This window comes from Solanum lycopersicum, chromosome 9, assembly GCF_036512215.1.
Source record: "Solanum lycopersicum chromosome 9, SLM_r2.1".
In the NCBI taxonomy this organism is placed as follows: Eukaryota; Viridiplantae; Streptophyta; class Magnoliopsida; order Solanales; family Solanaceae; genus Solanum; species Solanum lycopersicum.
Genome location: NC_090808.1, coordinates 64624358 through 64651520, shown reverse-complemented (window position 1 = coordinate 64651520; position 27163 = coordinate 64624358). Strand labels below are relative to the sequence as shown.

At 28.9% G+C, this 27163-nt stretch overlaps 5 protein-coding genes, 1 long non-coding RNA gene and 1 pseudogene across 6 annotated transcripts; all 7 read left to right on the top strand.

Moving 5' to 3' along the window:
- Window positions 1–1694: 1694 nt before the first annotated feature.
- On the top strand, window positions 1695–2901 carry ASH3 (acylsugar acylhydrolase 3). The gene is given in 1 exon segment (NM_001329405.1): window positions 1695–2901. A coding segment is annotated over 1 exon segment (984 nt). The 5' UTR covers window positions 1695–1757; the 3' UTR covers window positions 2742–2901.
- A 5731-nt stretch (window positions 2902–8632) lies between these two features.
- On the top strand, window positions 8633–10078 carry LOC101255920 (2-hydroxyisoflavanone dehydratase-like). The gene has a single exon (XM_004247481.5). It carries the CDS (start codon window positions 8898–8900, stop codon window positions 9882–9884), a length of 987 nt encoding a protein of 328 aa, XP_004247529.3. The 5' UTR covers window positions 8633–8897; the 3' UTR covers window positions 9885–10078.
- Window positions 10079–12205: 2127 nt separating this feature from the next.
- LOC101256216 (2-hydroxyisoflavanone dehydratase-like) lies at window positions 12206–13186 on the top strand. Its single transcript, XM_004247482.4, has one exon. The coding sequence runs from the start codon at window positions 12206–12208 to the stop codon at window positions 13184–13186; it is 981 nt and encodes a 326-aa protein (XP_004247530.2).
- A 3775-nt stretch (window positions 13187–16961) lies between these two features.
- Window positions 16962–18457, top strand: LOC101259977 (2-hydroxyisoflavanone dehydratase-like). The gene has a single exon (XM_004247329.5). It carries the CDS (start codon window positions 17300–17302, stop codon window positions 18287–18289), a length of 990 nt encoding a protein of 329 aa, XP_004247377.2. The 5' UTR covers window positions 16962–17299; the 3' UTR covers window positions 18290–18457.
- A 1010-nt stretch (window positions 18458–19467) lies between these two features.
- LOC101260268 (2-hydroxyisoflavanone dehydratase) lies at window positions 19468–20740 on the top strand. Its single transcript, XM_004247330.5, has one exon. The coding sequence runs from the start codon at window positions 19672–19674 to the stop codon at window positions 20620–20622; it is 951 nt and encodes a 316-aa protein (XP_004247378.2). The 5' UTR covers window positions 19468–19671; the 3' UTR covers window positions 20623–20740.
- A 1178-nt stretch (window positions 20741–21918) lies between these two features.
- Window positions 21919–22695, top strand: LOC138338150 (uncharacterized). The gene is made up of 2 exons (XR_011211514.1): window positions 21919–22181; window positions 22477–22695. It is a non-coding gene; the product is annotated as an uncharacterized lncRNA (long non-coding RNA).
- A 660-nt stretch (window positions 22696–23355) lies between these two features.
- Window positions 23356–26548, top strand: LOC138338645 (hydrolase 3-like; annotated as a pseudogene).
- Window positions 26549–27163: the final 615 nt, after the last annotated feature.

Below are 27163 nucleotides of genomic sequence, written 5' to 3'. Positions count from 1 at the left end.
GATTGATCAATTTTATTGAAGCTCGTTTTTTCTTCTCAAAGAAAGTCACACATCTTCTAGCATTTGCATAACCATCAATCTGTAAGTGCATTATTTGCACTAATACATGACATTTTAAATCATTTTCATAAGGTGAAAAAATCCTTTCTTTGTGTTAAGTAATCTCAAAGTCATTGAATACTCAATAAAATTGCTTTAAGACTTTTTAAATCCTTTAAGAATTTCATATAACTTTTATAGTCTATTTAGACATAATAATCATTTATTATGAATATTCAAATATTTCATCTATTATCAAACTGAAATAAATCTTATTACATATTATTTTATATTTGCTATATGTGAAAATTATCCATTATTATATACTATATATTTTAATACCAATAAATGAAAAAAATAAATGACAATTAAAACAAGTTAGGCCAACGGCCGAATTGTCATAATGAACATTTAAGGCAATTTAATTTTTCACTGTCAGCTGAAATGTAAATGCAAACTAGTATAAAAAAATATTGTTCGAAATATTAAAATAATATTTCCTAAAAATTAAAATAATATTTTCTTAAAATATTAAAATAATTATTTTCAAACATAATCTCCAGAAGGTTTTTGAAATATCAGAATAGTTGTTTCTGTCCGCTAACTATTTTAGGATATCTAATAATATTTATTAATTTGATAAAGTCAGTAGATAATTTTATATTTAATTTCTAATTATTTTCATTATTAATTATAGTTATTTCTCTGTTATATTTTTTAAGATATTATATGTATTATATTTGAAGGATAATGTAATTAAATTACACTTTTATTATTAATTTCTTTAAAAATATAGAGAGCTAATACAGATATGTTATTACAAGCTATGTTATATATCTAATCAATGTACCTTGCCGAAAGTGACGAGTTAGTTGCCTAATTAACTAGCTTTTAAAAAGACCCACTCTTTAATATAATTACAATATATAAATTTATTGGATAATTTTTTTTGATTTATTTTTAAAAAATGATATTTGAATCTATTTCGAAAAAAATAAATTTATTTTAGATTTGTTATTTTACTTTATAGATGATGTACAACCAAATATATGCGTCTTGTAAAAAATTATTATAAATTTTAAAAATATTTCTTTTTAAACCTCGTATTCATTAGGTTAAAATACAAATTCAGCCTTACACCATGTTTGCATGGTTAATATTACCTCTTGTATTGCATCATATTGCTAGTCTAAATACAATATTCGTTTTGATTGTTACTTCAATAGTGTATCATTAAAATCAATCATTAGGTAATGATAAAAAAAATTTATTTTATATAACGACTGATTAAGTGAGATCGTGTTGTTATCTTAATATTTTCCTTATTTTGTTTCTAATTATTATTTAATAAATTCTATTTTATCATTTACCCTGTAATTTCATAATATCTATATCCATACACTAGAACTTCTTATAGATTTATTATTCAAATTATATATATGACATTACGTGATAAATCTATCTAAATATTCTATACATTAAAACGATACAACTTCATATAATGTATTATGAAATAATACCAAACAACCGCCGAAATTATGTGTTATTTTCTAGAAGCTTGCTTAGTCATGCTCCAACACTTAATAATTGGGTAGAAACAAGACAACCAAATCCTATTATATAAAATCCAGACCTTCTTCCAAATTTCTACACTCAAATCAACTTCCATACCATACATACCTTATCTTCAATTTCTCTCTAGAGTAATTTTTTTTTCCATGGCTACTTCCAATGACAACAACAATGAGGATTTCACACAAATCGATTGTTGGTATAGAGTCTATAAAAATGGTCGAGTCGAACGGTTCTATGACAAATGTGGCGTAACATACGTACCCCCGTCACTTGACGATCCACAAAATAATGTCTCATCTAAAGACGTTACAATTTCACCACACGTTTCTGCTAGACTTTACCTTCCAAAAAACACAACATATTCCACCCAAAAACTTCCCATTATAGTGTATTACCATGGTGGTGCACTAGTTCTTGGATCTGCTTTTTTTAACACGTACCATAATTATCTCAATGTCTTGGTTTCTGAATCCAACGCAATCGCGATTTCAGTTGAGTATCGATTAGCCCCTGAACATGATGTGACCACAATTTATGATGATTGTTGGACCGCACTTCAATGGGTCGCATCACATGCTAATGAAAAAAAATTCACTAGTGATAACGAAGACCCGTGGATAAAAAATTACGGAGATTTTAGTAGATTGAGTATCATTGGAGACAGTGCTGGTGGGAATATAGTTTATCATATGGCAATGAGAGCAGGAAGAGAAGGCGGTATTAATGAAAAGGTATCTATTAATGGTTCGATTTTTGTTTGTCCTTACTTTTTGGTTCCAATTGAAAACATCGAACAAAATGTATCGTACAAAAATTGGATTGTTATTAGTTCACCATCCGAATTTGGGCTACATAGTCCACTAATTAATCCACTTGCTGAAAATGCTCCTAGTTTGTCTCAGTTGGGTTGTTCTAGGATGTTGTTGTGTTTCGCGGAGAAAGATGAATATATTCCAAAAGAAATTGGGGTTCGATTCGTCGAAGGCGTAAAAAAAAGTGGTTGGAAAGGGGATTTGGAGTTCATTGTAGTTGAAGATGAAGGTCATTGCTCTCAACTAAATAATCCTAATACAGAGAAATCTCAAGATTTGATCAAGCGTTTTGCTTCTTTTATCCAACTTGAATAATTTTAAATGTTTACATTAAATATTATTAAAAAGAAATATCATCCTTGTTGCTTCAATAATTCTCTTATCTTGATTTTTGTTATCATGGAATATTATTTTTGATTGCCTTATCATCAAAAAGTGGAGTAATAAATGCAATGCAGGAATAATATTATTTTATATTATGTTGATTTCATATATTATGTAAAATGTATATATTGTTTTAATGCAGAAATAACATATGGAATAAGAATATATTAAACTTAATAATATATATTCTAAAACTATCAAATAGAGTAACAAAAGTTATTCTTCATGTTGCAATTAATATCTTATTTTGCCAAAAAGATAAAGAAAAACTTTAAAATGTGCTAGTTGAGATAAAAATCTGTGCTAGCCCAAGCCCAAGCACAATGTTAATTCATAATATTATATAAATTACCAATTTTGTCTTTGAGTTAAGTATCGAAACACTTTTAAATTTAGTATAAATTAAGTTTCATGTTCATGAATTATAGATAATCTTAAAAACAGTTTTTTATTGACAAATTTAAATAGACCCCTGCCAAATGACATAGCAACTAGTATTGAACTCTCGTAAATTAAAAACACCTTCAAACTTGATGATGATTTAAGAATGTGTTTCACTAATACTGTAAGATGAATATTGTATCTAATTAGTTCTATATTAGTCAAATAAAATATATTTAAGATCATCAATAATTCAAGAATTAGAATTGTCTTTTGTACTTCGCTCTAAAATTATTGATAGTTTCAAAATGATCTAAATAAAATGATCAAAATTTAGAATGTTCTTTAAATATTCTCCTAAATCTATAATACTCCATATGGCCACAACTGAAATAAGTTGGATCCAAATATAGTGTTTCAATTGTTGCTTTCTCCCTGTTTAAATATCCTATGATAATAATCATATAAATATATAAATTTACCATAACGCCATTCCAAAACTCAAAAGAAAAAAAAATTCTAAAACTTTGTAAAGTTTCTTTATACTATTAGGCTTATGTGACATGAAGACTACATAAACACCCCTGCATTTTTTATTTTTTTCAGATTGTTTTTGAATTAAATAATTAAGACCTAATTTATCAAATAATTGGTCAGACATGTAATTTTAAGCACGTGAAATGAAAATTATGCTAGAGAAAATAAAAAAAGTTATCGGAAGCATTTCTAGAAAGAGATTGTTACAGAAACTTGAGAGCAATTGTATACCATACCTGAAAAAACTACTGAATTAGACTACTTTCAAATATCAAAATGTGCAAATTGAGATATTTTAACAAGGATAAAGAAAGATATAATAAAGAAAGTAGATATGTTAAAACATAATAATCTAGAAATAAAATTGTAGTTATTTGATTTGTATGATCATTTGTACCTTTTCCATGTAGTGTAGGTGGTTATGAGATTAGGTTCTCTCTAGGTGTATTGACCTTTCTTTTGTTGGTTTATGTTATAACCACATTAGTTAAAAAAACTTACTTTGTTTTTCATTTTATTTTAGTGATGAATTAAGTTATTTGTAAACTGATTAATAAAAAGAAAAAGAATTGACTTATTATTCTACTAAAGGCTTTGATTATCACACATGGGAGACAAATGCATGCCTTTTGTCACCAACTTTGTAAGCCTAGAAGTAAAAGATAATTATAGAATATAGATAGTGAATTTGTTGCTCTGCCAAGCCAAGAAGATCAATATGTTGGTCTTTATTTATTTATCTAGTTCCCTCATTTGACTACTAACTTGACTATGTATTACCTCATCCACCTAGCAGCATCCTTAGCGGCAATAAATATTAATATTAATAAAGAGTATTAAATTTTTATTAATATTATTTAAATGTCATTATTTATAAGAAAATTATAAATTATATGGGGATTTTCCTGAGAATTAATACTAAAATTTGCATAAAATTTATTTTCCTCCAAATTTTCATAATAATTTCAAGAAAAATTATCATGTAATTCACAATTTCCTTGTAAGGATATAATCAATGTCTTTAAAGGTTGTAGGAATATATACAAAGAATAGTAATAATAAATAAAAATACATATTTTACTACAATTAAAAATTAATTTTCACTAATAATCATTTTTGAAATTAGATTAGCAGTAAAACTTAAAATAATGATTGTATTTTGGGGGGGAAAAACTAGTAAAAATACTAGTTATATAAAACTTAAAACTCTACGTATAAAGCTAAACAGCCTTTTCTTTTCTTCAAACTTTTCTTTTGAATTTTGATGTATGATTTCTAGAAGGTTGTTGAGGATTCAAATAGCTATTCAAATTTGAAATTTAAATACGTATTTATTTTATGCTAATTAAGAAGATTTAACATTTTATTTTATATATGTGTTAAAAGTTATTTTTACTTTATTTAAATAGGAGTAAAATTTTCTGATAGATTGTTGCATATATGACTTCACAATTGATTTGATGATTTAACTTTTTTTTTTTAATGAATGTTCACCCTTTAATTTCCTCCTAGTGGTCAGTCTAACATCTAGAAAATAATTGAAATTGTTTAAGATCTTATCTTAGACCAAATATAACATGGTTAGTACCCAAGTCCCCGGAATATATAACTTTTTTTCCCATTTTATTTCTTTCGTCCCGTATTAGCTGATCATCTTATAAAAAATAATTATTTCTTATTAGTTAATTTTATTAAATCAAAAAAATATTAATTATAAAAAAAATTATATTACCCTTTACAATTTATACTGTTTAAAAAATGTTCATATTTGTTTGTATTATTGTATGATTCCCAAGAAGCTTCTTAAGGAGTACTGAAACAAAAACGATTGTCATCTTATTTATAATTTCTTAAATATTGTCCACCATCAGAAGCTGGGCTACATAGTCCATTGATTAATCCACTTGCTGAGAATGCTCCTAGTTTGTCCCAGTTGGGTTGTTCCAGGATGTTGTTGTGTTTTAAAGATGAATATATTCCAAAAGAAATTGGGGTTCGATTCGTCGAAGGTGTAAAGAAAAGTGGTTGGAAAGGGGATTTGGAGTTGATTGAAGTTGAAGGTGAAGGTCATTGCTTTCAATTAGCTAATCTAGAAAGTGAAAAATCTCAATATTTGATTAAGCGATTTGCTGCTTTCATCCAACTTAAGTGATTAGAATTAATAATGCTACATTATATATCTTACGCTTTCGATAGTTCTCTTTATCGATATTTTTTTCCATTTTAGTTTGTTTTAATTTAAAGTCCAAAACTACGAGTAAAATCAATGCAAAAATATTATTAATTTTATATTACATTTGATTTCATTGTTTCCATAATATTTTTGTTTCTACATAACATAATTTTGATTTGACTAGGGTACAAGCTAGCGAAAATTAGTGAATCTTCGACAATAATAAATTAGATAACATAAAAGACCTATAGTAAAAGTAGCATAATATTTAATATAATTTATTCAATTATTTACATATTCAAAAAATATTCAAAATTTGTAATCTAAAATATTATTTTATTATTTATGTGATTATAAAATTATTTCATTAAGCATAAAAATATTTTTCAAAATACCAGGGGTGCATCATTATGATGAGTTAGATAAAAATAATAAAACGTTTTACCCGGAATCAAACCACAGTCACATGAGTGGTCGCACTCACTTATACCAGCCTTCTAATTGCCTTTCATGCTCTCCATGAAGGCACTCTTTTATTTATATTTCGGAAAAGGATCAAATTGTCTCTTTGAGATAAAAAGTATCTTTGTTGTTATTCCAGGAGATCATAAATATCCCTCAAGAGTTAACATCCTAATTTATTAGTGACGTGGCAACCACATGGGACTAATTCCTGCACTTAAGTGATGCCAACTAAAATTCACTACAAAAGAACTTGACTATTAGTGGCGATAAAGTCGCCACAAAATCCCAACATATTGCCACTAAAAGTTATGAGTGATTTTTAATGGCGATTAAGGCTCCAACAATCATTCACTAGTAAAACCTATTTTTTCAACCAAAAATGTATGATAGTTAATTGTCGATTGCAATTTTCTAAAACAAATAACCTGCAATATCAATAAAAAAAAACATCAAATATTATTACGAAAAATAATCAAATTTAGTTCTTGATTCAAATTTTCTACTATCATTATTGTACATTTTATACATTTACATATGACATAAAAATAAAACATACAATGTCTTCGAACTCCTACTTAATTGATATTATTTTTTTGAATTTTTTAAACAATGAAAAAAAACACAACTAAAATTTCATGTTAAAAAGGTTTAGTGACGTTTTTCTGGGCTTTTGTGGTGATTGTTGTTGCTGCTAAAAGTGTAGTTCTATTGCAGTGAATCCTAGTTGGCAATGCTTAGACAGAAGGATTAGTCCCACGTGGCTTGCCACATCAAAAAAAATTGAGGTGTTAACTCTTGAGGGTGTTTATGATCTCTCAGAATAACAATAGGGATATTTTTTATCCCAAAATGCAACGAAGAATATAAGTAATCTATTTTGCATTATTCATGGACAATTTTGATTTCCTCCATTTATATATTAATTTTTTTCAGTTTTTTAATATATATATTTATGATTTTTTTTCTGAAAGTTATTAGATGCGGCCACCTGGGTCCGCCTCTGGTTCGACTACGTGATGGCTATGATTATCAAACATGGAAGGCAAATTTGCCTTTGTAAGCCAACAAGTAAACTATATTTTGGTTTTTATGACTACTAATGAGAAATGACTAATCAATATTTTGACCGTATATTATCACATGCACGTGATGAGATGAGCAGTATAGACATTATACACTACACAATACTGTCCTTTCTATATCGCAAACATAAGGGATAATGTCCAAGTATTCCCTCAACCTATGTCCGAAATCTCAGAGACACATTTATACTACACTAAGGTCCTATTATCACCCTAAACTTATTTTATTAACAATTTTTTACTCCTTTTTAGCCTACGTGGCACTATCTTGTGGACCCACGATAGTTGACATTTTTTAAAACTAGTGTCACGTAGGCTAAAAAGGGGTAGAAAATTACTTATAAAATAAGTTCAGGGGGATAATAGGACCTTAGTATAGTATAAGTGTGTCTCTGGGATTTCGGGCATAGGTTGAGGAGGTACTTGTGCATTTTCCCCAAATATAATTAAAAGTATCTCTATAATAGTTTAAATTTTCTTGAAAATAAGAATTTATCTAATTTTTGAGAAACAAAAAAAGTATGATTATTTTTTTTCTTTTTTTACCCATTTTACTTTGAAATTGGAAAAATTCCTTAAATAATCTATACTCCATTCGTCCACTTATAATTGTTATGGTTTCCTTTTTAAAATTAAATTATAAGAATTTTTTATAATATATTTTTTTATCATATTAATATGTAAAATATTACAATTTATAATTATTTTTGTGTTATTTTTAAATATTTAATATTTTTTATTTGAAATATCTAATTAATAGAATTTAGTTTTGACTTTAATAATTAATTAAATTAATTTTAGAAAACAGAATATGATAATTGAAAATGAACGGACAAGAGTATAATTTAAACTTCTTTTGAAAAGTCATGTTTTTCAAGAGTGCTTTGGCAATAAATATATTTAAATGCTTTGATGGGAAAACAAATGTCTCTAAGTTCGTTATTATTTATCATGGTTTCTAATTTTAGAGTCAAACTATAAAAAATTTAATTAACATTTTAAGATGCATTTTTTCATCATATTAATATGCAAAAAATTATATTTTATAGTAATTTTCATATAGTTTTAGAATATCTAATTTTTTTTGTTTAAAATATCGAATCAATGTGATTTAATTTATCTTAAAAATTATTCAAATTGACTTTGATTAGTGCTACATGACAAATAATTTCGAACGAATGAGTATATATTTAAAGGGCGAACTTTTACGTACCAATCAATTTCAAATTCACGAGCAATTATCTTTTCTTTGAATTTTCTTTTCACGTATAATTTCTAGAAGTTGTGTTGAGAGTTCAAACGGCTAGACTATTCAAAGTAGTCCTTTTTCATGATAATACATCCTCTTAATATTCTTGATGCACGTAAGTATATAAATCCCATTATCTTCCAAATTTCTATAACCAAAAAAAAAAAAAAAACTTTCTTACAAAAACGATTATATATTCCATGGCCAATTCCAATGATAACAACAATGAGATTGTGGCTGAAATGCATGGTTTCTATAGAATCTATAAGGACGGTCAAGTTGAACGTTATATATATCAAAAAAGTATCTTATTAACGTACGTTTCCCCATTACTTGACGATCCAAAAAATAATATCTCCTCTAAAGATGTTATAATTTCACCACACGTTTCTGCTAGACTTTACCTTCCTAAAAACACAACAAATTCCACCCAAAAACATCCTATTATAGTGTATTACCATGGTGGTGCACTAGTTCTTGGATCTGCTTTTTTTAAAACGTACCATAATTATCTCAATGTCTTGGTTTCTAAAGCCAACGCAATCGCGATTTCAGTTGAGTATCGATTAGCCCCTGAACATGATGTTACCACAATTTACGAAGATTCTTGGACTGCACTTCAATGGGTCGCATCACATGCTAATGAAAAAAAATTCACCAGTGATAACGAAGACCCGTGGATAAAAAATTACGGAGATTTTAGTAGATTGAGTATCATTGGAGACAGTGCTGGTGGGAATATAGTTTATCATATGGCAATGAGAGCAGGAAGAGAAGGTGGTATTAATGAAAAGGTAACTATTAATAGTTCGATTTTTGTTTGTCCTTACTTTTTGGTTCCAATTGAGAATATTGAAGAACATGCATCGTACAAGAATTGGCTTATTATTAGCTCACCATCAGAAGCTGGGCTACATAGTCCATTGATCAATCCACTTGCTGAGAATGCTCCTAGTTTGTCCCAGTTGGGTTGTTCTAAGATGTTGTTGTGTTTCATGGAGAAAGATGAATATATTCCAAAAGAAATTGGGGTTCGATTCGTTGAAGGTGTAAAGAGAAGTGGTTGGAAAGGGGATTTAGAGTTGATTGAAGTTGAAGGTGAAGGTCATTGCTTTCAATTAGCTAGTCCTGAAATTGAAAAATCTCAAGATTTGATTAAGCGATTTGCTGCTTTCATCCAGCATTAATTAATTAATAGGGTACACTACTATAGCAACATCCAACTTTGTTGCTTTGATTAGTTCTCTTTTATCTTTATTTTTGTTTATCATGATGAGATGGTACGCAAAATAGAGTATCATAAAAATAAGCATATTATTTAATATAATTTAATCAAGTTATTTACATAATATTTAATAAAAATTAGACAGTACCTATAAAATAATCAATTTTCTTTTTATATATACAGAGATAGATAGATCTTGAATCTTCTTAACAAAAAACAAAAAATTCACAAAGTAGTTTGAAAATTCAGATAGATTTTGAATCTCAAGAAAAGTGATTTGAATGGGGATTTGGATTTCATTGAAGTTGAAGGTGAAATTTCTTTCAGCTATAGCTAGATCCTCCAATTGAGAAATCACAAAATTTGATCAAGCGTGTTGTTTTTTTTAATCTGATTTTGGTAATAAGAGATCGTTTGGTCGGGAACATGTTATTCTGAGATTAATTTTTTTGAGATAAGTTATTTCACCATGCATATTGTTTTACTTATTTCATCACTATGACATAAATGGTGAAATATATAATCCTCGAACGGCCTAATACTTCCAACCAAACGCGAGATACAATAGTTATATCTTTTATTCTAAAATTATTATACCTTAGACCTTCAATATATAGATGAAGCAGCACCTCCCTAAAATATAATAGAACTCCCAATCAATCTCAAGCCAACCAATGACATCTTATCTATGATGGAACAACGCTTGACCACCAAAGAACTTGGTCCCATATTTGGTATGGAAGCAACTGTGCTCTGGACCCAAGTACCTAGAATAAAAATTAAAAGTATTATTTTCTACTTCAAAAATAAAAATTATCATCATTTTTAATTTTCACAAATAAAAAATAGTCAAACACCTACTTTAAACATAGAATTAGAAAATCTCCATGCGTAAACCAAATACTATTAGAATTAGAAAACATCCAAGTTTATTTTCGACACGTTTTCCTTTCCCTTATCCTTTTCAAATTTTGATATCTATATTATATAAATATAGGCTACAGGGGTGAAAACAATAAAATAAATATAGGACTCTCCTGAACCTGAAGGAACATTAATGTTTTAATTCTTTTTTGTATTGTTCAGTGGTGAAATCAACTATTATAACAGACAGATTTGAAAAGAATGGATGATCAGCAACTTGCGAGGAGATCTATGCAAAACCTAAGCTGCTACTTTCTATTGTGTCGAAGATGTTAGAAATGTTATATACATTCCTCCCTATCACAATCTTGCTTGCCGATCTCAAATTCTCTCTTCCAATTTCGTTTGCTATATATACAAATGTATATGTATAATATATAATTATCTAACCTATATATATATATATAATTCACCTTTCTCCCACTTTCTGTAATCTTTGCTTGCCTCTCTCTTCCCTCTTCTGATTTCGTTCACCTCTCTTCTCCTGTAACATGTAGCTATAAATTGTAATTATCAAACTATAACTATAGAGAGTAATTATATTATTTTTTAATGAATATATGTGAAAGTTTCTTATAACATTATAATGAAGGATATTTGAATGAGCTCGGCCCATGTTTAAAAAATATAAAAAGGGCTTTACACAAAAAAATTCAAAAATAAATAACCTCCATCTTGGTCCCTCTTATTTTTTCCAAAAAAAAAAAAGAAGAGAAGAAAAAAAGAAGGCAAGTTCGACAGAAATTAGAAAGCATTGAAAATTAAGGCATAATACATAAATATGTTCTTTAACTTGGTTTCAAATTATATTTATGTCCTTCAACTTTGGGTATGCAAAAGCAGACATTTAAACTTGTATAAAGTTGAACAAAAAGACACACATGTCCTACATGTTATTTTACGTGTCATTTTTTGTCCTATGTAGTATCCTATGTGTATTTTGCCATGTAGAATTCATGTGTGTATTTATTTAAAAGTTGGATAGTTAAAGTGGAGTACGGAGCCTAAAGGGTACAAAATATCAAGTATATAAAATTTTATATTAACCAAAACGGCAAAATCACTGCATCAACAGCGATTTACTTCACCGGAAAAAGCAAAATCGCTACCGAGGCTCCGTACTAAATTTAAAATCTAATATATGTATTATGTCAAATTAATGTGTAGCCATATCCTCTTCCAGCTGTTAGAGATCAGAAAATATAAATATTAATTTATTTATTTTATATTATCTTTAACAAATTTAAAATTGGATAATGACAGTAAGACTGGATCTATATTGGATCTTCAATATATATATTGAGAATAACCACATACACCACAACACCATTCTCATATTTTACAAAATTTCTCTCTACCATGACTTCCGATGATAATAACCAAGTGGTCAATGAAGTGAAAGATTACTATCGACTCTACAAAAGTGGCCATGTTGAGCGTTTCTACGAGGTGCACGGCTCCTTCTATGTACCACCATCGCCACAAATCCCATCAAGCGGCGTATTCTCCAAAGATGTCACTATCTCCCCCCACGTCTCTGCTAGACTCTACCTCCCGGAGAACATTCCTAATTCCCGAAAAATCCCCGTGTTAGTATATTACCACGGGGGCGGACTTGTCATAGAATCCGCCTTCTTCAACAGGATGCATGCATACGTTAACTCTTTAGCTTCTGAATTACACGTCGTTGTTGTTTCTGTAGAGTACCGATTAGCCCCAGAAGTTGATGTGCCAACAATTTACGAAGATTGTTTGACTGCACTTCAATGGATCGCTTCACATGCTGATGAAAATTTGTCTAGTATTGATAATAATAATGATTCGTGGTTAACGAATTTTTGTGATTTTAGTAAAGTGTTTGTAGTTGGGGACAGTGCTGGTGGCAATTTAGTGTACCACATGACTATGAGGGCCGGCAAAGAAGATTTGAATAATGATATAAAAATTACTGGATCAATTTTCGCGTATCCTTATTTCTTGTTCCCAAATGTTGAAATCGATGAAGAGGGTTTGGCTAATAAGATATGGGGATACATTTGTCCACTAGAGTGTGGGGTATTATCCCCAATTGATAGTCCATTAATTAACCCGCTTTCTAAAAAGGCTCCGTCTCTATCGAGGTTAGGTTGTTCGAGGATTTTGGTGTGTATGGGAAAAAAAGATGATATAGTTCCTTTGGAGATTGGGGTTCGATTTGTTGAAGGTGTGAAGGAGAGCGGATGGGACGGAGAAGTGGTGTATCTTGAGGTTGATGACGGACATGCCTTTCAGATGTATAAACCTGAATCAGACGAGGCTAAACGTATGATGAAGTGTTGTGCTGATTTCATTCATCGCTAGTGTTGACAAAGAAATTAACACAACTTTGTGTTGTTTATTGAGAGCAATTGTTTGGCTTTATTTATAAAATGTACTTTCTACCTTATGATCTCTCTCCCCACGAAAATGAACTTTGTTTATATGAGATCGAGTCTATAAGGTTTGATAGCCATCGACCGAAGATGAACATGTGTTGAAATATTTAATTCCTCATTTTTTATATTTTATTTTTGCTAAGATATATGCGATTTTGATTGGATTCTCCATAACAATTTTGATTAATACGAGAGTTCATGAATTCCATTCAAAAGTTCTACGATTACCATACGTACAAAATATAGCCCCAAATCTTCTTAGCCAAAACCTCTTTATCAATTTCTATATTTGGAAACAAAGCAAAAATCGATCCATTAATTTTCATAATCATTATTCAAGGCTTCTTTATCGGCCCTCAGTGTCATATGCTACACTAAATTTCCACCAGTCTGTCCCCAACTAAAAACACTTAACTAAAATTGGTTAATCATAATTTTCATCTCCATGTGAAGCGACCCATTGAAGTGAAGACCAACAATCTTCATAAATCAACTACTAGGAGTTTTTGGACATGGAAAATGTTCTCCTAAAGATAGGAGTCTAGCAGAGACACGTGGTGAAATGGTAACGTTTTTAGAAAAAATATTATTTAATGATTCGTTAAAAAAATATGATATGATGATAGTTATGGTGATGGTGATGGTGGATAGAATGAACCGTGTGCACATGGCTATATTAAATGAATCATTTTGGTCAAAGTTGCTAACAGTTTTGGTGGAACAAACACACACGAGAGATTTGAACAAATAATTCTTAAAAACTGTTAAGGAAAATATTACGTCCTTCGTTTAAAAAATAAAATAAAAATTAATTTTTTTATAGTCTATTTAAAAGGAATAATTTTTTTTGTAATATTTTAATTTTAATATTTCATGTAATATATTTAAAAATCATAAAATTAAAATATATATTGATATAATTTTAATTTAGAATTATAGAATTAAATTTTTTTTATTCTTTTATTAAATTCTGTTTCAAGTTAAATTGAATTATTCATTTTTAAACTAAAAAAATATTAGAAAAATCTTTCACTTTTAAATAATGATGATGATAGTTACGTTATGAGTAACGTCAAACTTCTTTTAAAAAAATAAAATTTAAAAGACTTTTGAAAGAAAAGACAACTCACCAGTAGAAAGTAAAGAGAGTTCACTAACTTTGACCATTAAATAATTCAAGGCCAAATCACCATAAAATAATAGGAACTTATTACGTAAATATATTATATTAAAAAAATATTTAATATTTTATATTTATTATACTTAGACACTTGTAATATATTTTATGATACAACTTTAACACTTATTATAAAAAATCGTTTATAAAACACATAAAAGTTAAGCTTAATTGAGACAAATTAACTATTATTATTCTCCGGTCTTTGCTCTCGAAGATTCACTCTTGAGAAGCTCTAGCTCTTTCTTCAAAGCCTCAGTCGGAGCCTGACAGTCTTACATACAGTATCTTACCCGCAAGTTATCTTCTTTAATATTTGATAGATTATTAGATTAGTCAGTGATCCAAGTTTCAGCTGGCTTTCAAACTTTGGAGGTGATCTTACTTTCTTTTAAAGCAAACATGTGGACATAAAAAAATAAAATTAATAGAATAGCGGTTTTATTAATAAATAATATATTTATCAAACATTTTAATATACTTATAATGTATTGTGTCAATTTCTTACAATACATTTATATCATAAGCATAATTCACTTTATTTTTCATTAATAAATTTAACGTATCACTAAAATTAGTAATTATTCATTAAAAAGTAATCAATTAAGTAATTTTTACAAAAATATTTCTCTACTTACATATATGACATATACTAATTAAGAGCATGTATATGTGTAGAAATTCAATTATATTATACATCTTCATTTTCACACTTATGGTTATTTCATTTTTGTGATATTATTCTGGCTACTCTCCTTCAGCTGAAATGAATAAAGAATGTTGGAATAGCAACTTGCTCAAATGGCTTAAAAGATGAATAATATAATAACCTTTCATAGCCAGTAGCTAACAAACATAAACTTGTATTAGGGTATGCATCATGGCTTCTAAAAATTAGCTTTTTTTAGCTAGTATTATTGGCCTTTCGGATGCTCAGTCAAGTCACTCTTTTTCTTAGTTCTAATTTTTATCGAAGACTAGAATAACTTTATCAAATAATAATTATTAGTTGAATAATTATTCATGATCACTAAAAATGTAGAAGTACTCTATCGGATATTTTCTATTCCAGTTAAAATTCTTCGAGACTATTATATTCCATCTTAAATCTTAGCTAATACTTATATAGAAATTATAAAGTATTATATTTTCTTAAGAAACGTCTTAAAAATTTCATAAATTCATAAAAACATTAAAAAAGAGATCAAACAGAGGGAATGAAAAAAATTATACTCACATTATTTATAAATAAAATATAGTTGCTTCATCTTATTTATAATCATTAGTGTGGACCGTGTTTAAGCCATGCTTAAACGAATCTTGATTATTGGCTCAACCGGTTCTTTAATCACCACTTTAAGACAAATAAAAACAGAACAACCAACTTCCATTATATAAACATGCACTATGATTCCAAAATTAACTTGTTAATTACCTTGTAATACTCCATTTCTTCAAATTCTATATATGGCTTCATCACATGATTTGGTGGCTGATGTTTATCTAATATTTCGAATTTACAAAGACAATCGAGTTGAACGTCTTAATGATATAAATCCTAGTATAGGCTTTTCTTAACTGTGAATATTTACTAATTCTTTTCTCTGTTTAACTTTGATTGTCTTATAATATTTAAATTTTGTGTCACATTACACGTTAAAACATTTGACTCTTATATTAGTGAAATATTTGGCTTTATTGATATACTATTTTGAATCATTTATTTGATCAATAAACTAGTGAGAATGGACAACAAAATGACAAATCAGCTATCTAACTTTATTTGACAAATATCTTTAATAATTCAATTATTGAATTGATTGTATAAAATAATACATAACTGGATCACATGATCCTGATTCAAAATATAAAAAGGATACTACTCCTATATTTAAAATATTTTGCCATCAAACAAATGATCAGCAATCATGCGTCAATTTTTTAATCATTTTGATTCTTTGTACCCCATAAAAGCTAAGCTCTAATTATTTATAGTTGGGTCATGTTGTTTTCTCTTTATTGTTAAAAATTAACTATGACAAAAAGGATATATAGCATTATTTAAAAAAAAAAATTATTCTTTGGTAATTAGTTCTACGCAATGTAATTTATATCGAAGTTTTCTGTTACATAAACTAATAAAGAATTCTATCATTTGATTATCGATGGAGCTCACTCGTAGGCACATATAAAGAAAAGTAATTATATAAACATATTTTGAATATACACATTATTTTCACGATACACTATTACTCATTGATATTTAAAAATAAATATAATATGATAGATATTGAATATAACAATGATAAATATTGAATATAACAAAGTGGTTGAGATTGTTAGATATTGATGAGGACATTATCCTCGCAAGATTGATAATTCACCATTCATAATAGTCATGCCTGACGTTATATATTTGTCTTTATGAAATAATTTCATCTATCATTCTATATTTCAGAAATTTCAAAATGCTCGTTTTGCTACCAAACAATTAGTCACCATACTAATTTAGCTTAACTTTTTTGTCATTTTTCTATTTCTAGTTTTGTACCCATAATTAAACTCCAATTATTAGTTGTATCTAACATATTTTCTCACTCTCAATTTTTGTTACATTTTTTATATTTTGAAAATTAAATAATTAAATTTAATTAAAAATTTAAACTAAAATTTTTAATTTAGTTAAAATAAAATTAATATATTTATAAACTATATAAAGTATTATAAGTCAAAATAATTAATAATTCAATAAAATATTATTTTTCTTTCTAAAATTTAAAGCAATAAAATACCAAACCAAGCATTCATCAATGAATTACTCTCACGCCCAATAATTCTCCCAAACAAAGTTTCTCTACTACAATGGCTTCTGATGACAATGTAATAGTCAAAGAAGTCAACGATTACTTCCGGTTATACAAAAGCGGCCGCGTTGAGCGTTTCTATGACGTACACGGCTCCTTCTACGTTCCACCGTCGCCGGAAAATCCATCCGCCGGCGCTTTTTCCAAAGACATCACCATCTCACCTCACGTCTCTGCCAGACTCTACCTCCCGGAAAACACCACCGCCGGCCAAAAACTCCCCGTCTTAGTATATTACCACGGCGGCGGACTTTGCATTGAATCTGCTTTTTTTACATGGACTCACCGTTATGTTAACTCTTTAGCTTCCGAATTAAACGTCGTTGCTGTTTCGGTAAATTACCGTTTAGCCCCTGAAGTCGATGTGCCGATTATTTACGAAGATTGTTGGACCGCACTTCAATGGATTGCATCACATGCCGATGAAAATTCGAATAGTAATAATAATAATAATAATGATTCATGGTTAACGAATTTTTGTGATTTTAGTAAAGTATTTTTAGTTGGTGATAGTGCTGGTGGCAATATAGTGTATCATATGACTATGAGGGCCGGCAAAGAAACGTTGAATAATAATAATGAGGTGAAAATTATAGGATCGATTTGTGCGTATCCATATTTTTTAATTGGAGATGTCGATATTGATGAAGAAGGTTTGGCTTATAAGATTTGGGTTAATATTTGTCCGACATTGGAGTTCGGGTTATTATCCCCAATTGATAGTCCATTGATTAACCCGCTTTGTGAAAAGGCTCCATCGTTATCAGGGTTAGGTTGTTCGAGACTTTTGTTGTGTATGGGAAAAAAAGATTATGTTATTCCTATAGAAATTGGGGGTCGATTTGTTGAAGAAGTGAAGAAGAGCGGGTGGGATGGAGATTTGCAGTTTGTTGAGATTGATGAAGGACATTCTTTTCAGATATATAAATCTGAATCTGAAAAAGCTAAACGTATGATGAAGTGTTATGATGCTTTCATCAATCGCTAGTAAAGTACAATTTACACCTAAAGGGCTTGTGAGTTGTGACAAACAAAATTTGCTTCGCTCATGAGTTGGGTTTGTAACTTTTTTGTTGTTTGCTTTAATTTTCTTTTTTATATTAGTTGTTACTGATGAATGTTTATTGCAAAATAAATCTCATTTTCACTAAGATAATTCAGAGCATGTTGAAATTTTTTATAAAATTACTTACTTCTGCGACTTATAATCGATAAATATTTGGCAAACATTTGGATAAGTACCCATTTAGATCTTGTTTTGGTATATACACTACAAAATTTGATATCGATTTGAAAAGGAAACAATGAATTAATTTTTTGTTGGTATATTTTACACAAATTTCAAAATAGTAAGAGCTAATTACACTATATTCTTATTTTTTTTTTCAAATTGTAAAAATCTCATAAAATTTAAGGATTCCGAATAAATTACCTTAACGTCTCGATACTTCATGTCTCAATTTTAAATATATCACTCAATATCCCGATATATTACATTTATTGATACAAGACACACTTATCTTAAAGCTTAAGGTCTTGATATATCGCTCAATAAATACAACTTTTTTGAAATATCGCATTTTTATACATTGTGTAAAAGTGCTGTATTAAAAAAATAGAGTAGAAATTTCTGTAATTTTTTTAACTAGGAATTTTTTTTTAGAAATATCATGTATTTTTACGAGCAAAATATTAGTATTAGTTGATTAGTAAAGGTTTTGAGTTTAATTATCACATATTGAAAAATGAAAATTTGAAGCTTTTATATTGGATTTTGGATTAGAATTTAGAAAGTGAGGTAATCTAATCAAACAAGGAAATTGTAGAAATGATGCTACTTTTGGCAAATAATCTTAATTGAAAAGGCGTACTTCCATAAATTATTATCTTTTGCTTATTTCTTCTTCTTTTTTACTGTACTCGGGAGGTCTCACGTTTCAAATAAAATTATAATTTAAAAATTTTAAATTATATTATGTAAACATAATTTTAATTTTAAATAAATATAATTTATATCACTAATTTCACTTTATTTTCTTTATTCCCTTTCTATTTTTACCAGTCAATACTGACGGCCTCTTTTGGGAATTAGGACGAGAATATTAGACGCCGGCCAGCTGCGTAGCGTACTTAGCCGCGTAATCATAAATAATAAGTTAATTTTATTAGATTATCATTATTAATAAGATAATCAATAAACGTGAGACGGAGAATTAAAAAATATTATCTTATTAATAAAAAATTATTATATCGTGTTTCCATTGTAGTATAGAGTCGGTTATTTATTATTATAAAATGACAACAGTTGAGACAAGAGTCTTTGTCGTAGCTGAATTTGCACCTCAAAAATTATTTTATCACTAATACACCATGAATTCCGGCGATAACGAGGTGGTAGTCGATTTTCCTCATCTCATCCGTGTTTACAAAAACGGCCGAGTTGAGCGGTTGTTCGGTTCACCGATTGTTTCAGCGTCGCCGGAGGACCCTGACACCGGCGTCTCCTCAAAAGATATCGACATTTCGCCGCAGATCAAAGCTAGAATTTACCTCCCAAAACTCACAAACGATCAAAAACTCCCAATCTTAGTCTACTATCACGGCGGAGCATTCTGTCTCGAATCCGCCTTCTCTTTCCTCGACCACCGTTACCTTAACCGCATAGTCGCCGAATCAAATGTCATCGCCGTTTCAGTTGAATACCGTCTTGCCCCGGAACACCCACTTCCGGTAGCGTACGAAGATTCATGGGCAGCTCTTCAATGGGTCGGATCCCATGTTGAATCAAAACCCGGGTTCGAAAAGGAACCTTGGTTAGTTAACCATGGCGATTTCGAGAAGGTACTAATCGGAGGCGATAGTGCCGGAGGTAACATAGCTCATAATATCACTCTCAGATCTGGATCTGAAACCCTAAATGGTGGAATCAAAATCCTGGGTTCATTACTCTGTTTTCCATTCTTTTTAACGTCACATGATTTTAAAGAAGACAGTTTACCCAGTAAGATTTGGGGGTTTGTAAACCCATCAGCTGAAAAGGGAGTTGATGATCCAAACATTAACCCCTTTGTTGAAAAATCTCAAAGTTTATCAACATTAGGTTGTTCAAAGATTATAGTTTGTGTTGCAGAGAAAGATGAACTGAGAAATATTGGGATTAAGTATGTTGAAGCAGTGAAGAATAGTGAATGGAAAGGCGAAATTGAATTGATTGATGTTGAAGATGAAGATCACTGCTTTCAGATTTTTGATACTGAAACTGAAAAAGCCAAAAATCTGATGAAGGGAATGGCTAATTTTATCAAAAAGTGTTGTGTGTGAGTGTTCTTGGCTATGAACATTTTGGGAAATGTTAAGAAGATTATGCTATCCAAGTTTATTTATCATAGTTACGTAACTATCTTGTGTTATATTCGGAATAAATTATCATTTCGATGAATATTATAGATACGTATCCTTTTTAAGTAACTACAGTATATTATCTAAGTTTGGAAAGTGAGGTATCCTTTTTAAGTAACTATAGTATATTATCTAAATTTGGAAAGTAAGGGTTGAAATCAACTTTAGTCCTTTGCTATTTTTTCTATTGCAGTTTATTTTTATTCTTTTTATTGTTTGACTTATATTTTCATCAAGAAAATAATTATTTATATAAGTATTTTATTACATTATTTTTTTTACTAATTGATGTTTAATATTTTTTAATTTAATAATAGTTATCCAATATATTAACAATAATTGTTCAATAATAGGTGTTCAATTTAAGAAATCAAGAGATAATTTCTTTTTTGGGAAATTCGCAATCTAGTTAAAATACTAAGCATAATTAATAGAGCTGTAAAAGAAAACCAATCCAGCTTTAAGCCTCGGGGGTCAAGGAATTTGAAAGGGCTAGGGCAGACTGGCCCTTCATTTAGGAGAGCCTGAAAATGTTCAACCCAACTCGACCTTAGCAGGGTCGAGGATTAGGGCGAGCTAGTCCTTTCTTTTTTTTTTTCTTTTCAAACTTATAATTCTATGACATCAAAAAAATGAGAAGATATTCATGACAAACAATAGTGTTTTTTTAATAACACTAACAAAAAGTCTAGTGAAATTAACATTTATCTCGCATACTAGATACGTGAGCAAGATAAGAGAATGACAAACAAGATTAGAGGGAGTCAAGAATACGATATTTGTCTTGCATCCTAGATACGTTCGAATCTACTTGGATAAAGTGTATCTAGAACATAACCTTGAGTTCATATATTTCGTGATACGTGTACATGAACGTACTAAAATCTGATAAAATTCATAATATTAAAACATATTTAGTATTTAAGTAATTAGATTATGTTTTAATGATATTATTGTAAGTTATTTATTAAATAAAAAGTTTTGGCTCATGAGTGACCCCGGCCCCACTTCGATCAAGCCTCAACGGTCAAGAGCTTATATGGGTCAGGCTTATAAGCCCTAGTGTTAAAGGAACTTGAAATATCCTATCCCAACAGTACCCCAATAGCGGGTTGGGTGGGCTAGTTCCATTGGTTAAGACCATTTTGACGGCTCTAATAATTAGTCAAAATAACAATACTTTAAAAGTTTATTTAAAACGTCAATATTTTGTATTATTTATTTTACCTTTTTTTACCCCAAAACAGTCCATCATTGAATCAAATTCTAAACCAATATCAGATAAAAAAGAGGAAAAAAGAAAAAAAAAACTATTCATTAATCTTCTTTTTCCGCATCGTTCACGTTTCTTTTCCCCCATCATTTTATATTTTCTCTTTCTTCAAATTTCTTGGCATATCAAGAAATACAAATTATGAATAGTTTTCCTAATTTCTTTAACAAATATTAACTTAACTCAAGAAATATCTCAATTGTTAAAGGTAATATCGATTATTTAGTGATATTTACGTTGATTTTGTTCTTAAAAACATCGATTACGGGTTCTATATATACGGATTTTCCATTTTTTTAATTTTATGTGAATTTGGTTAGATAATCATCAAATATTTGTGTTTCAGATTTTTAAGTCTTTTAAATATTTTTTTTTTGATTTTCTTGTGATTTAGTTTTAATATTTTAGATTTGGTAGAACGTCAATTTGGTTATATAATCATCAAATATTTATGTATTTCAATGTTATTGTCTTTTAAATAATTTTTTGTGATTTTGATTTAGGAATCGGGCAATTTCCCTGTCGAGTTTCAGATTTTCGTCGCCGCTTTTTGGATGATTCAAAAAGACTCTTCTTGAATCATTGAAACTTGATGAATCAATTGCCATATAGAAGTTTTTAATTGTTCATTCATTCTCAATTCTTAATAATTAAAATATAATTAATTATGTATTCATCCTAATTACGATGTGTAAAACAAAGCTTTTATCTTATTTTGCTTATTTTGTATTCACAATATCTCTTTGTATACCAATAATTTGTATTTATATTTAATTTCGTATTCATTCTCAATTCTAAATAATCAAAATATAATATATTTATTTTAGGGATAATGCACAAGTATCCCCTCAACCTATGTCTGAAATCTCAGAGGCACACTTATACTATACTAAGATCCTATTAATCCCCTGAACTTATTGTTACTTAAAGGGTGTGTCAAGTCAATAGTAGATAACTATTGATAAAATTTGGGAGTATTATGTCTTGAATAATGTTGAAGAATAGTTTTTAACGCTAAGAATAAAATGTGAAAAAAAAATATAATTATCTTTTCTTAATATGATAAAAATAACAAGTAAAAATGAAATCAATTTTAAAAATAAATGACAAGAGTAGCATGTCATAACTTTAAACTTTTTTGTACAATATATATATTTTCTATTATAAAGAAGAGTCAAGTTAAGGACGACCAAGGACAAATTTCTATTATATAGAAGCATGAAGAGGAGGACAATTAAGAATATTTTTATCAACCAAAAATAATTTCAAGTTTAGTTTAATTGTACCTAGTGTAATAAAATATTTAATTTTCTAAAAAGAAACAACAAAAAATTATGTAATTCCCAATGAATTCACCACTAAGTCAATAATTGTGGATTATAATGGCCACACATGTACCAATACATTTGAAGGAGAAAAAGAAATCATTTCAAAGTTATATGGACATCATTTATTGATCTATTATAGCTTCAAAAGCCTGTATATTCAAGTTGATATATTTTTTAAATTTTTATTTTTATTTTTGAATGTATAATTTTTAATGAGATTTCTTATATCAAAGTTCAAATTTAAGGGCTTTTAATCATTTCCCTTTTAAGTATGGTTTGGTCGTGAAAAAACTATTTATTTTATTTAAATAATTTATAGTTGAAATCGTTAAAGTTTGTGCAAAAAATATTTAGAATATAAATATAATTTTTCTAAAGGCATAATACATAAATATGTCATTTAATTTGGTATATCTATCATTTATGTCCTTTAATTTTAGATGTTTACAAATAAAGATATAATCTAGTATAAAATTGAACAAGTTGACACTTGTGTGCTACTTGACGTCCTACATGACAATATAATTCACGTCATATGCGACATTTTATGTCGCTCCTACGTCTGTTATTCCCTACAGTATGCGTGTATCTACTTCAACTTTAGAAAATTTGAAGTGCTTATTTGTGCATGCCCTAAGTTGAATGCCATAGATATCAAACGAAGTCAAGTTAAAAGATATATTTATATATTATGTTTTTCTAAATATGGTTTATGTTCCTCAGTTTCTAAAACTTACTAGGCTAATTTACATGAGAAATACAATCAAAGTGCACTAAATAAAATAATATCTCAAAATAAATAGTTATATAATGTCATAGATCAGATCTCATATAAGAACTACCACATACTATTACAAAAAAAACACTTTTTTTTAAGTTGAACTTGTGTTAATCCATTGATTTTGCAAATAATATATAACTATTTGAATATATTTTTTTTTTTAAAAATGGCTCAGTTTTATAAGAATAAATAATTTGTGATGAAATTTTAAAAATGATAATATAGTTAGGAGCCATTTGGTTATTAGTTAATATTAGTTATGCATGATTTATTTATGCAGAATTTAGTTATGTGGTATTAGTTATGTAGAGATTATAACAATACATAAATTATTAATTGCTTAACATATTATTTACAATTAATAAGCAAGCAAATAGTATAATTTCACACACACAAAAAAAAAAACTCTATACTTGAGTGGAATTTCTATTTTATTTCAGGAAAATGCACAAGTACCCCTCAATATATGACCGAAATTTTAGAGACACATTTATACTATACTAAGTCCTATTACCCCTGAACTTATTTTATAAGTAATTTTCTACGCTTTTTAGCCTACGTGACACTAGTTTGAAAAAAATTAATTCAACCATCGTTGGGCTCACAAGATAGTGCCATGTAGGTCGAAAAAGGATAAATTGGAAACAAAAGATTCACCAAAAAAAAATATCTTTCTTTCTTCCGCCATGGCTTCAGAGGACAACGAGGTACTCGTCGATCTCCATAGTTGGAAGAACCAGCTACGGGATATCCTCGAAAGATATTACCATCTCATCTCACGTTTCTGCTAGACTCTACCTTCCAAAAAATACTAATGTCTTTTGTAACGTAAAAATTCCTGTATTAGTATTTTATGACGGTGGCGGACTTGTAATTGGATCTGCTTTTTTCAATGACATACATTATTTTCTGAATCACTTGGTGTTTAAATCTAATGTGATTTGTGTCTCACTAGAGTATAGATTAGCCCCAGAGAATGATTTGTCAATATTGTACGAAGATGTTGGACTGGGCTTTAATGGGTGGCCAGTCATCACAGTGAAAATGATGACGGATCTAGTAATGCTAGTTATAAAGAATCATGGTTAACTAGCTATGCTGATTTTAACAGGGTGTTCATTGGTGGAGAAAGCGCCGGAGGTAATGCTACATATTTTGTTTTAATTTATCAGTCTTATTTTTTAGTTTGTTATAGAAATAATGTTATTTATTGTATTTAGTAACTTTTGATTAATTACCAATAAGGATTGTAATGGAGGGTAAGTATTCTTTCATCCCTAATTAAGAGATTTCGAGTTTGAATCTCCTTGGATATAGAGTCGCCTTAACCCTGAGATCTCGAGTTCGAACTTCCTTGAATACGAACATGCCTTTGTTAAGGAAGCGGACAATGTGTGACTTTCCAACATGAATCTGAATTTATTCGGGCTCCAGTGTTGATACCGAATATCCAATGAAAAACCCAAAAATTAACTTTTGATTAATTATAACATCTTAAGATTATTGTATTCAAATGACATTATAGTAAATTGTCTTCATTTTTAATATATATATATTTAAAAAAAAGAATTTGAGATTCAAACTTGAAACCTCAGGGTGAATATTAAATCCCTTGTGAACGGCTAAGTAACCTCTAATCTTTTGTACAAAAAGGTTCCAAATCTATATAAATATACATAAAAAAAAGAAGTTAAGGTAATTTTTTTAACCTTTATAAGTTCATACCTTTTGTGCTTTTTTTTAACTTCATTCTAGAAGCTCCCACTTTTCTTGTGACTCGAATTCCTTTCACCTTTTTTCATCCCTAGATGATTCGAACTTTAAACCTTAGGGTTAAATGTGAAAGTTGCTTATTATTTGAGCAACTCTCGCTTATGTAATTTTTGTAACAGGTAACATAGCCTACCACATGGCTATGAGAGCTGGCAAAGAAAGTTTAAACGGAGAGGTTAAAATCATGGGTTGTATTCTTGCGTGTCCCCACTTTTTGATGCAAGATGATCGTCTTGATATGGAGAATAATCCAGCTTACCATATTTGGATCACCATATGTCAAAAGGAGTATAAATACTCGCCAATTGATAGTCCAATGATTAATCCACTTGCTGAACAGGTTCCAACTCTATCGAGCCTAGGCTGCTCGCGGTTGTTTATGGTTATAGCTGAGAAAGATGTATTGGTTCCTCGAGAAATTATGATTCCATTTGTTGATGGTGTGAAGAAAAGTGGATGGAATGGTGAATTGGAGTTTCTTGAAGTTGAAGGTGAAGAACATTGCTTCTTTGTAAAAAATCCTGAGTTTGAGAAAGCTAAAGATGTCATAAATCGTTTTGCTTCTTTCATCCAACATAAGTGATCTTGAGTTTTAGTAATGTCACAAAGCTAAACGCAATGTGTTATGAACCAAGTCCAGCCTAATATAGATACTAATTCATACAAGTTGTTATTGGGCTACCAAAAATTACTGGGCCGAGAATGAGCAATAAGGCCAGGTTAATTTGAGATTTGGGTTGAGTAGTGGACATGAAACGGTTCCATAAAAAAAGGTAGTGATATGTGATTTACACTTTGTTTGGTTCGTTGTTACCTATTGTTTCATAATGTATTCTATTCTATTTTATTGTACTGTATTGTTTGGTAGAGACAATGTTTGGTTGGACTGTATTATTTATTGTTGTTTAATAAGATTTTAATTGTTTGGTTTGATTGTATCGTACTGTAATGTAATTTATAAATTTACTAAAATATCCTTAATTATTTTAGGGTAGGAGGTTTGACTAGATTTAAATAAATAAAGTAAAAAGTAAAATTGTATTTTGAAATATTATGTAAAGATATAATTGAAAAAAGAAATTAAGTAACAACGCGAACACACCAAATTGGTTGTTCCATAAATAGGGGTTTAATTTATGTAACAACGAAATTTAACAATACAATACAATACATTTTAAGTAACAATCAAAACAAATATTGTAGCTATAGAAACGATACAATACAATACAATGCGTAACAATGATCCAAAAATTTCTTTTGTTGAGGAAAATGTCTAGTTCTCTCATCCCATTTCTTTGAGTTCAACTT